Source organism: Apium graveolens, unplaced genomic scaffold (assembly GCF_009905375.1).
Source record: "Apium graveolens cultivar Ventura unplaced genomic scaffold, ASM990537v1 ctg8223, whole genome shotgun sequence".
Taxonomy (NCBI): Eukaryota; Viridiplantae; Streptophyta; class Magnoliopsida; order Apiales; family Apiaceae; genus Apium; species Apium graveolens.
The window spans coordinates 78,257-91,498 of record NW_027420993.1 but is presented as its reverse complement, the minus strand read 5'-3'; the positions used below and the strand labels follow the sequence as shown (position 1 = coordinate 91,498).

The 13,242-nt window shown below is 33.3% G+C and overlaps 1 protein-coding gene across 1 annotated transcript; it reads left to right on the top strand.

The window, feature by feature from the left end:
* Positions 1-11,415: 11,415 nt before the first annotated feature.
* Positions 11,416-11,994, top strand: LOC141704772 (transcriptional activator hap3-like). Its single transcript, XM_074507950.1, has 2 exons — positions 11,416-11,491; positions 11,660-11,994. Exons 1-2 carry the CDS (start codon positions 11,416-11,418, stop codon positions 11,992-11,994), a joined length of 411 nt encoding a protein of 136 aa, XP_074364051.1.
* Positions 11,995-13,242: the final 1,248 nt, after the last annotated feature.

Genomic DNA, 13,242 nt, shown 5'->3' with positions numbered 1-13,242 from the left:
CGACTTTCTTACTACAGGTAACATTGACATGAGTCCATGTAACCATTCAGCCTCCATCCTCGAGGTATCAAGTGCACACAACTCAGACTCAAAAGTATACCGAGTAATCAAAGTCTGTCTAGAATACTTCCAGGACACTGTTCCCCCCGCAAGGGTAAACACATATCCAGTCACTCCATTGGAACCGGATTTCTTAGTTATCCAATTTGCATCATGGTACCCCTCGAGTACCCCCAGAAATCTTCGGTAATGCAAGCCAAGGGAAATAGTTCCCTTGAGATATCTGAGAACTCTATCCAGTACCTCACAATGAGCCTTGTTTGGACAGTTTGTATATCTTACTAACTTAGACATTGAAGAAAAAATATAAGGTCTAGTCACATTAGCAAGATATTGCAAACTCCCGATAATCCGAGAGTACCTTAACTGAGACACGAGAACTCCTGAACTATTCTTGACTATTGCAACTTTGTAATCATATGGTGTACTAGAGATTCTACAATTTGAATAATCGTACTTCTCAAGTATAGAGTTCTCTATATAATAAGACTGTGAAAATGTTATTCCATCAGTTGACTAAGTCAACTTGATCCCAAGAATCTCATATCCTTCATTTTAAAGTGCCTCTTCAAGAAACTCTTTGTCACGTTAATAATCTCACTATTGGTTCCAAACAACAAAATATCATCTACATACAACCACACAATCACACAATCACACAATCATTACCTCTAACCTTATAGTAGACACACTTGTCACTTTCATTAATTAAAAACTCGAAGTCTAAAACAGTTTCATTAAACTTATTATGCTAGTCTATAGGTGATTGTTTAAGGCCATAGATGGACTTGACTAGTCTACATACTTTCTTCTCATTACCAGAAGCAACAAATCCCCCAGGATAATCCATATAAATCTCTTCTTCAAGGTCACCATGAAGAAAAGTTGTCTTTATATCCATTTGATGGATGATAAGACCATGTACGAAAGCCAATGCAAGAAGCATTCTGATTGTTATCATTTGGGAAACAGGAGAGTATGTATCAAAATAGTCAATGCCTTCTATTTTCCTAAATCCCTTAGAAACTAGCCTAGCCTTGTACTTATTTATTGAGCCATAAGGGTTTAGCTTCCTCTTAAAGATCCATTTACATCCAATAGTAGAACACCCAAGAGGGAGATCAACTAACTCCCATATTCCGTTAGAAACAATTGAATCAATTTCACTCTTCACAACGCCTTTCTAATGCCTTGACTCCGAATAATCCATGGCTTGACAGAAAGTTAAAGGCTCATCCTCGACACTGTAAGTTACAAAATTACTTCCAAAGTTCTTGACTACCTTTCCACGCTTCATCCTTCTAGTTTCCTCAACTTCTTTAGTAGTAGAGTTACTACCAGGATCTGCCCCCATATTTGCCATTTTTTTCACATGATCATGAAATAAAATTCGATGTGTGAGTGGGATCATCCTCAGAATTACCCAAAGGTATACCAGTCTTCATATGGAACACTTCCTCCAAGAAAGTTACATCACGAAACTCAACTATCGTACTTGTTATCGGTTTTACAACCTTAACGCAAGAGCACGTATCGCAACAAGCAGTATATAAATTCGTTCCTATGAAGACTATTAATAAGATGTTAAATACCAATTACTACTTTTCTTTCAATTCAAGTCAAATAAAAATTAAGTGAAGTTTACTAAATTATCACTAAATAATTAAACTAACACAAATGGGAATAAGAAATTCCAAGAGAATGAAAACTAGGCCTTTAATTTCATCTAATGTTCTTCAATAAGTTTCTCCTTTAGCATCTATTCTCGTGGTATAATTATTAGTCCAAGACAATCATGTATTCATAAGGACCTTCTGAATCTCAAGTGACTCTACTTTATACAATAACCCCCATATTTATATGTAAGATTTAAAACCATAAATAACATTAAGTTTCGTCTTAATTGGACTTCTTAGGGTATTTAGGTATATTACTATCCTAACCATAAATTAATATATATATATTAATTCTAAGATATATTAATTGGATCTTAACTTAGGATTTCTCTTCTAAGTTCACCTAAATTACGAAATCAATCTCAATGGTGATCAATCTTTGAGAAGCATTAAACATAAATTAATATAAACAACTAAAATCACCACAAAAACAGGGAGAAAAGAATACAACTTATATATTAACAAGAATTCTCAATTGGACTGTTAGTTTTATAATGAAAAGCGCATATGATTTGTTGCTGAAATAATACGGAGAAAACAGGTATGAAACAATAGGAGTTCTTATATTTATCGGTCAGTAAAACAGCATTTTATACTGTGCTCATACTAAACAGCTATCTAAATGACTCAAATTTTAATCAAGAAAGATAAGAAACAGACTAGCTATTTTTTCGAGAGAAGGAACTACTTATTGGCTAGGTATACTATACTAGTTGTTGCAGGCTAAGTATATTAACTAAAAAAATAAGAAAATAAATTCAGTCCTGGAGCAAATAATAACATGGACTACCAAGTTCATATCTTATGCGGGCCGAGGTCAGCTCATTGAAGCAGTAATTGTTTCCATTCATAAATCTTTCTGGAATCAGCATTTTGTTCTTATCAGTCTCGGAAAGAGTTATGGATCGATGGCATTTTCAAGTCAAACTGGGAAATGAAAACAACATTGGGTTGTAGCATGAACCATGGTATAATCACAAAATTAATTCTGATCAACTCGCTTCCTCTTCCATGGTCAGTTTGAGTATTGAAATTATCTCATGGAAAATGCCTCAAATGGATCCCGAACTACAACAATACTATGCCATTCCAAATGCACAAGGGGGGATGCGCATGTATGGGATTTGACTGAATTCAAAATGATTACAAACCAAGATTAGTTAGGAGAGCATAAGATCAACTAGGACCAACTTTTTGTGGCACAAACATTGCATTCAAAGATATGTCTTCATTGAATAGATAACATGTCATGGAACTATGGAAGACTTCCCACTAAACTCGGACTCTTTAAAGTCTGTCTAGAATACATTCCAGGACAGTGTTCCCCCCGCAAGGGTAAACACATATCTAGTCACTCCATTGGAACCGGATTTCTTAGTTATCCAATTTGCATTCTTCGGTAATGCAAGCCAAGGGAAATAGTTCCCTTGAGATATCTGAGAACTCTATCCAGTACCTCACAATGAGCCTTGTTTGGACAGCTTGTATATCTTGCTAACTTAGACACTGAAGAAAAAATATATGGTCTAGTCATATTAGCAAGATATTGCAAACTCCCGATAATCAGAGAGTACCTTAACTGAGACACGAGAACTCCTGAACTATTCTTGACTATTGCAACTTTTTAATCATATGGTGTTCTAGAGATTCTATAATTTGAATAACCGTACTTCTCAAGTATAGAGTTCTCTATATAATAAGACTGTGATACTATTATTCCATCAGTTGACTGAGTCAACTTGATCTCAAGAATCTCATATCCTTCATTTCACAATGCCTCTTCAAGAAACTCTTTGTCACGTTAATAATCTCACTATTGGTTCTAAACAACAAAATATCATCTACATACAACCACACAATCACACAATCATTACCTCTAACCTTATAGTAGACACACTTATCACTTTCATTAATTAAAAACTCGAAGTCTAAAACAGTTTCATCAAACTTTTTATGCTAGTCTATAGGTGATTGTTTAAGACCATAGATGGACTTGACTAGTCTACATACTTTCTTCTCATTACCAGAAGCAACAAATCCCCCAAGATAATCCATATAAATCTCTTCTTCAAGGTCACCATGAAGAAAAGTTGTCTTTATATCCATTTGATGGATGATAAGACCATGTACGAAAGCCAATGCAAGAAGCATTCTGATTGTTATCATTCGGGAAACAGGAGAGTATATATCAAAATAGTCAATGCCTTCTATTTTCCTAAATCCCTTAGAAACTAGCATAGCCTTGTACTTATTTATTGAGCCATAAGGGTTTAGCTTCCTCTTAAAGATCCATTTATATCCAATAGTAGAACACCCAAGAGGGAGATCAACTGACTCCCATATTCCGTTAGAAACAATTGAATCAATTTCACTCTTCACAACGCCTTTCTAATGCCTTGACTCCATATAATCCATGGCTTGACAGAAAGTTCAAAGCTCATCATCGACACTGTAAGTTACAAAATTACTTCCAAAGTTCTTGACTACCTTTCCACGCTTCATGCTTCTAGTTTCCTCTACTTCATTAGGAGTAGAGTTACTACCAGGATCCGCCCCCATATTTGCCATTTTTTTCACATGATCAGGAATAGAACTCGATGTGTGAGTGGGATCATCCTCAGAATTACCCAAAGGTATACCAATCTTCATATGGAACACTTCCTCCAAGAAAGTTACATCACGAAACTCAACTATTGTACTTGTTATCGGTTTTACAACCTTAACGCAAGAGCACGTATCGCAACAAGTAGTATATAAATTCGTTCCTATGAAGACTATTAATAAGATGTTAAATACTAATTACTACTTTTCTTTCGTTTCAAGTTAAATAAAATTAAGTGAAGTTTACTAAAATATCACTAAATAATTAAACTAACACAAAAGGGAATAAAAAATTCCAAGAGAATGAAAACTAGGCCTTTAATTTCATCTAATGTTCTTCAATAAGTTTCTCTTTTAGCATCTATTCTCGTGGTATAATTATTAGTCCAAGACAATCATGTATTCATAAGGACCTTCTGAATCTCAAGTGACTCTAATTTATGCAATAACCCCCATATTTATATGTAAGATTTAAAACCATAAATAATTTTAAGTTTCGTCTTAATTGGACTTCTTAGGTTATTTAGGTATATTACTATCCTAACCATAAATTAATATAAATATTAATCCTAAGATATATTAATTGGGTCTTAACTTAGGGTTTCTCTTCCAAGTTCACCTAAATTACAAAATCAATCTCAATGGTGATCAATCTTTGAGAAGCATTAAATACAAATCAATATAAACAACTAAAATCACCACAAAAACAGGGAGAAAAGAATACAACTTATATATTAACAAGAGAATTTATTAAAGGCCTAGAGAGAAAATTAGTTCATAATCTCAAAAGAAACCAATACACATAAACATAATGGAAAAGTAAGGAGAAAAGATGAAAACTGTAGTTGCGGCAATCTCCTCTTCTTTAAGCTTTTTCCCTCTTGAGCGTAGCCTCCTTTTTATTCTCTAAGAACTTAATCCCTAATAATAATATCTGATATATCTATATCAAAGATAAGGTGCTTCAATTGTGATGATCTAGGCCATTTTGCAACAGAATGTAGGAAACCCAAGAAAGCAAAGAAAGACAAAGCTTATCTTGAACTAGAAGCAAAGTATGAAGCTCTTCTGAAGAAACAACAAAGCAAAGCTTATATTGTAGAAGGAAAAAGTTGGGATGATTCTGATAATGATGAAGATGAGGAACTTATAAATTATGCACTAATGGCTTTGGAGCAAGGAGAGTCATCCTCATCAAAATCACAGGTACCAACTCTCACTACCATTTTTGAATTGTTGTTGGTAGAGCTTGATGTTTTAAATCTCTTCTTCAAGGTCACCATGAAGAAAAGTTGTCTTTACATCCATTTGATGGATGATAAGACCATGTACGAAAGCCAATGCAAGAAGCATTCTGATTGTTATCATTCGGGCAACAGGAGAGTATGTATCAAAATAGTCAATGCCTTATATTTTCCTAAATCCCATAGAAAATAGCCTAGCCTTGTACTTATTTATTGAGCCATAAGAGTGTAGCTTCCTCTTAAAGATCCATTTACATCCAATAGTAGAACACCCAAGAGGGAGATCAACTAACTCCCATATTCCGTTAGAAACAGTTGAGTCAATTTCACTCTTCACAACGTCTTTCTAATGTCTTGACTCCGAATAATCCATGGCTTGACATAAAGTTAAAGGCTCATCCTCGACACTGTAAGTTACAAAATTATTTCCAAAGTTCTTGACTACCTTTCCATGCTTCCTCCTTCTAATTTACTCTACTTCATTAGGAGTAGAGTTACTACCAGGATCCGCCCCCATATTTGCCATTTTTTTCACATGATCAGGAATAGAACTCGATGTTTGAGTGGGATCATCCTCGGAATTACCCAAAGATATACCAATCTTCATATGGAACACTTCCTCCAACAAAGTTGCATCACGAAACTCAAATATCGTACTTATTGTCGGTTTTACAACCTTAACGCAAGAGCACGTATCGCAACAAGTAATATATAAATTCGTTCCTACAAAGACTATTAATAAGATGTTAAATACCAATTACTACTTTTCTTTTATTTCAAGTCAAATAAAAATTAAGTGAAGTTTACTAAATTATCACTAAATAATTAAACTAACACATAAGCGAATAAGAAATTCCAAGAGAATGAAAACTAGGCCTTTAATTTCATCTAATGTTCTTCAATAAGTTTCTCCTTTAGCATCTATTCTCGTGGTATAATTATTAGTCCAAGATAATCATGTATTCACAAGGACCTTCTGAATCTCAAGTGACTCTAATTTATGCAATAACCCCCATATTCCTATGTAAGATTTAAAACCATAAATAACATTAAGTTTCGTCTTAATTGGACTTCTTAGGGTATTTAGGTATATTACTATCCTAACCATAAATTAATATAAATATTAATCCTAAGATATATTAATTGGGTCTTAACTTAGGGTTTCTCTTCCAAGTTCACCTAAATTACAAAATCAATCTCAATAGTGATCAATCTTTGAGAAGCATTAAATACAAATCAATATAAACAACTAAAATCACCACAAAAACAGGGAAAAAAGAATACAATTTATATATTAACAAGAGAATTTATTAAAGGCCTAGAGAGAAAATTTGTTCATAATCTCAAAAGAAACCAATACACATAAACATAATGGAAAAGTAAGGAGAAAAGATGAAAACTGTAGATGCTGCAATCTCCTCTTCTTTAAGCTTTTTCCCTCTTGAGCGTAGCCTCCTTTTTATTCTCTTGGAACTTAATCCCTAATAATAATATCTGATGTATCTATATGTATCTAATTAACCTATTTTAATATTTTAAGGAAAATACAAATAAGTTTCCCCAACTGATTATGTTTTTCCCAATAAAATTCGTAGTTTACTTTTTTTCAGAAATTCGGGCCCGCTCCAGATAGATATTGCTCTCTGGACCACCTTAGAATGATAGAGAATCTCGTTATCTTCACGTGGGCTGTTGAATCATCTAATTTGGGCTTCTGGAACTCAAGATATGCCCCAAACAGTGTAGCATGTGTGTGTAGTCATTGAGAAAGAATTTATCAACAAGGCCACATTAGTAATCTAAGCATCAAGATTAGGGATGACATTACATAAATGATAGACCAAAATCCGCCTTGATATCGGTAGAGACACAAAGTTATATATATATTAAGGGTTTATAGATAAAATCCAAAAATAACACAGGCATGACTCGATTAAGTTGTCGTATGTCCCAAAGTGACTGTTTATTATAAGTTTATAACGCATTAACGGAAAAAACACAATCTGAAACCCCGAAACTTAAATTTAAAAAAAAACTAGTATGGGAGGGGGTAAAAGGGTTTGGTTACCTGAGTGAGCTTAGCGTTGAGGAGGCCTTGAGTATAAGCACTATCAGCAGGTGATTTACTCCTAATAACCAGGACCTGATCTTTATACCACAACAACAATATACTATCATCATTCTGTATAATCACTCTCCTCTTTCATTTAGGTAATGCAGCCAACGGAACCACCAGAATCCAATTCTTACCATCATCGCTCACACTTGAACAACCTGAATCCTCACTCACAGACACATATCTTCCTGCAACAAAAATAAATATATAATCAGTACAATTACGAGTCACTTCACAAATAATTAAATTAAACTTATATTATAAAAGCACCTCATTGTAATTTAAAGTGTTGGTAATCGGAGCCTCATTGGGAGTAATATAATCTGGAGTGCTGCATTCGAGTAACAAACAACATCAATTCTATAATTGAAGCTCATACAATCAAATCAAACAATCAAAAGCACCTGGACTAATCAAACTTACCAGAACAAATCCTGGCTGGGAACAAAGACTCTCTCATTCTTCTTATTACCAACATCAAACTAAAATCCACACTCGACAACAAGGGACGATCCGATTCAGTTTTAATCAAATATTCACTAATCAGACCTTTTATGATTCAAACTATCTTTTTCACAAGAATGGACCGTATTCAGACTAGAACTCTAGTAATCCTGAATATTAAGTAAATTATCTGGATGAACAAACTCAAACTCTCAATCTAAAGTTAATAATCCCGCTAAAATGTATTCTTGTCAATCGACCTAATCCCAAAGCTAATCGAGTTAATTACCTGCAGATTGAGACTACCTTCAAAAACAAACTTGATGTTGTAATCGTACTTTCTTCCCATTCGAACTAGGATTTGAATTCAAACTATCTTCTCAACTCTTAAAATTCAGAGCTAATTGAACTTGATATTGGTCTCGTATATTTGGTGATAGATCGATGTTCATTTAAACTATGGTTCATGTCGAGGGAGGTGTGATGGAGGTAGAAAGGTGGAGAGAGGAAAAGGTTTGTGGGGTGAGAGAAGAGGAATAATAGATAATAGAAAAAGGGGGAGAAATATTTGGGGGAAGGGGCTGAAATTTTGTCAAGGGAAAAAGAGGGGAATTATTCCCAGCTTGTCTTTTTTATTTTATTTTTAAAAATTTAACATTGACAATGATTTCTTAATAGCCGATGTAAGTAACTGAAATGAACATCCGTAAGAAAACAACTGATATGAAAGTTAGTATTTTAACATCAGTTTAAACACAACTGATGCGAAAGTTTTTTTTATTTTTAAAAAAAAGACTATAAGACAACGTTTATTTAAAAATAAGATGTAAAAATATATATTTAGGATCAGTTTGAAAATAACCGATATAAAAGTTATTTCTTACATCGGTTATATTTCCAACTGATGATAATAGGGTGATGTCTATTGACCATTTTCTAGTAATATTTCGTGAATAATGTATAATATAATATAATCATTTTAACCACATATTATAGATTAAACTAGAGGCATGTAATGTGTCATCCTCATCATAATTTAATCCAGGTTTTTTTGATCAATAAGTAGACTATCACATCAAATCAATATTTGAGCGTGGTTACGCATTTTATAGTCTAGGTTACACAAGAGGTCAATAATATCACTTCTAAAATTAGGAGGCTTAAATCATTTCTAGATTATTCATATTTCTCATATGATTCATAATATACCCGAAATACACTTCTATCATTACTCGGTCAAAGGTAATTTTAATATAATCAAACTACATTAATTCTCGTATAAAAATATAATGATTTCAAATCTATGGACCAGAGAAACTGTTCTGGAAGAAGCTATGAGGACTTAAGTTACCAGACAAGATTATTAATTTTCTTCAGCGTTCATGTCGTCGAGTTCTTTATACTGCTGACGCCCTGAGAAAAAAATGTGTAAACAACAGGCCAATATTTTCATGATTCCAGCTATATATGGAGGATGATATACATGTATTATTTGAATTTTTTTTTACGAAAGTGTGGGCTAGGTTAGGGTTAGTACATACGGTCCAGGTATTACCAAATGATATTGTGCACCCTACTAAAAAAGTGTGTTTTGGAGTGGCAGTGGGGTGCATAATGACATGGTGGGTATGGTGTGCTCGAACATAAGGAATAGACGAAATAACTAGATCTGTAACTATTTTAATACTTGTAGCTTTGAAATTTAGTCAAGGTCGGCTAGTATGGTTGCAGAATGTAATCGGCTAAGGTCTACTAGTATGGTTGCAGAATGGAACCGGGCTAGAGGAAATGGCTAAGCAATCTGCATAAAAGAAAGCATGTAGTAGAATGTGGTGTAAAATATGGTGCAAGCTACGTGATGGGTGGGTAAAAATTAATACTGATGCGGCATGCCAAATGAGGACTGGACAGATGGGGTGGGTTTTATTATTCGGAACGGTTGGGATGTTTTATTCGATCTCGTAGCACGGTGATTTAGGATAGAGTGTAATCTAGAAAAGTTGAAATAATAGGTTTTGGTGTGGCAATATCATGGACTAAGATGTGGAGGACGAACAGTTACATATTGAGTGTGATGCAAAAGGATGGTGGATGTGATTAATGCAGAGGGAGGGAAGTCTTATTTTCATAGGGTCATTAATGATTGTAAAGATATTTTACAACAGTTAAACAAAGTTTTAGTTGTGTTTGGTACTAAATGCCAATACTAGCACATTAGAGAAAGGTACTTATTGTATGTGGAGTGGTTAACTACTCTAGGTTCTATCATGCATAATGTGATGCAGTTTATATTAATGCAAGTATAATATTAAAAAAATGCATATTTCAAGTTCACGTAAGATCTTCCCCTTGGTTTATCATATATTCCTGCAAATTTGTATACATTATATTTTATTCTAAATTTTTAGTTTTGTTAATATTGGAGAAAATAATGACGAACTTCACCAAAAAATTGAGCTCTTTTTTTTAAAAGAAAAAATTGAGCTCTTATTATTGTTATTGGCTTGTACTATTTAATATTTATCAAAGTATATTAAAACTTGCTAAAACTTAGACTAAATTTTTTATGTTCATTTTACTTTGTATATCATATACATGTAATATTTTTTATTTCTAGAATGCGCACTAGACATTTAAAATGAAAATTTGACATGTCATCATTAATGATTAACAAAATAATGTACTAGTGACTGTGTTTATTTAATATTTTTTTTATTCAAATTTATGTTTTTATATCATATATTCAAAGAAAAATATTAATTTATTTTTATTTATTATGTGTATGTATACATATAGTTGATTTTAACATATATGTGTGTGCGGCCCACTAGAATACCCCAAGAGTACCATTGATTCTAATAAACATATTTAAAGTTAATTATATTTGACAAAACATAAAAAAAAATTGATTATAATGGTTAAAAATATTGTCTAAATTAATTATGTTTTTCCATAGAGTATTTGTTATTTAGTTACTATTTATTAATTTAGAATATAAGATATTTAATTTAAATATTTTTTTGTCTGTATAACACTTATTCTTAAAATGTCACCTTATCATTATCATGTGCATATACATATCACCCGTTCACGTGTCAGTTTGCATGTACATGTGGTGTCAGTGTGCATGTACATGTGCGTGTCACATTATTATCAACGTGTCAAGCCTTTTCCAGATTTATAAATAAAAGGCTAATTATTTCTCTTGAAAGAAATAAGGGGTTTTTTCCATTTTCTGAGTCTTGTGTCAAGAGTTGCCTTGAAATTCAGAGAGATGAAGAGAAAATTTCAAGAAAGAGATAGTTTTGATTATGGCGGGGAGATTAGTAGACAACAACCTAGAGATTCAGGTCAAATCATTTCTATCATCTCACTCTTTATCTAGCTAGATCATTTATTTATTTATCATTTTACAATTTTTGAGCTTGATGTGCTTTTATACAGTTAATATACTTTTATGTTATTTTTACCTATTGTGTACAACTATGTAAGCTAATATGAAAATTGGATCTTGTCAGGAAACTTGTTACCGGCTGAATATGTGTTAAGCCAGATGAGCAGAATGGTGGCAAATGATCGAGGGATATCTGCTGGTGCAGTAATATCAATCCAGGAATGTGTGTCAAAATTTATCAGATTTATGACAACTCAAGCAAACACTAGGTGCATGGAGGAGAAGGGGACAACCATTACTGGTGAGGATGTGTTAATAGCAATGACCAATCATGGGTTCTACAGGTACATTGTCCCACTATTTCTCTATCTAAATCACTTTCGTGCATATGGAGGTGACGAGCATCCCCCGTTGAGGGGTGATGGCAGTGAGAGGTTTTGTAAGGGATGGTCACAGTGATGGACCTTCAGGTAGTGCTGCTGGTTCGAATGGTAATAGCCTACCATAAACAATTTTCCAAGTGCCAATAGGCTCAGGGCTTTGTTAAATCTAAAGAAGTCACATAATACATGTTTTCTTTATAAATTTTAAGTTTAAAAAGTAATAAACTATGTAACTATGACAATTAATTTCGTGTGTTGTTCTTCCTCCCTGTGAGAAATTCATGCAACTGGATATATATTTGTTTCATGGTGGCTAATTCATTTGTACTAGCTGAGTAGTGTTAAAAAACTTTTAGCGAGAAGTGTTAAAAAACTTTCCAAATCTTCTTATGACACAATATATAATTTTCAAATATTATCATTTGACACATCTTTACACTATTGTTACATTTAACTACTTATTTTTCCTTCCTCAAACATAATACACTTGGTGCATGTAGAAAGTACACAGAGATGGAGAAAAAAGAATAAAAAAGATTTTTTTGGTTGCAGCAATAAGTTCCTGCATTTACTTGAATCAAATAATGACAAACAAGTTCCTAACACTGGTTACTTGGTGCATTTGCCGCTGTTACTTGAATCAGATTATAATAAAATGGTTGAAAAAACAAAACAAAAAAAAGAACTCTGGGTTCTTTGGGAATATTATGATTAGAATGCTGGAAATATTTTTAAAAATGTGTAGATCCTTAAGGACGAATTACAAGAGGTTCAACCAGACATGATGCTTGACTCTGAACTTCAAAAACAAGAAATCTCTACCTGAAAGAGCTTGATGAAACCTTGATTATTGAGAAGTTGTTTTGGGCTCAGACTTCCAGAACTAGATGGCTCAATGAGGGAGATAGGAACACTTCTTTTTTCTTTAATCAATTTAAAGATCACTAGAACTCCTCCAAAATCTTTGCTATAAATGAAAATAACGGTGACACGGTTACTGGTCATGATAGGTCAATTTCTTCCAAGAAATCTTTGAAATGGAGTCTAATAATAATGATATTGAGTTATTGATCGTATTGATATTCACTTTGATTCCATTTTGGATCCCAGGAGTCTCACTTCAGAAATGCAAAACAACTGTGGACTGGTTTGAAAGAAATGTGGGGGATTTTCTAGAGGAAGGCTCCTAGTTGAATTCTTAGGGGTTCCAATGATAGCTACCAGGTGACCTTCAAAAATTGTCCTCGTTTGATCGAAAGCCTAATTAAAAGAATTCTCAATTGGACTGTTAGTTTTATAATGAAAAGCGCATATGATTTGTTGC

What these genes read in the sequence shown, in the direction of transcription:
- LOC141704772 (XM_074507950.1), top strand. Translation starts at nt 11,416, where the DNA reads ATGAAGAGAAAATTTCAAGAAAGAGATAGTTTTGATTATGGCGGGGAG. An exon ending in ACAACAACCTAGAGATTCAG is followed by an intron (nt 11,492 to 11,659) that starts GTCAAATCATTT and finishes GGATCTTGTCAG; the next exon opens with GAAACTTGTTACCGGCTGAA.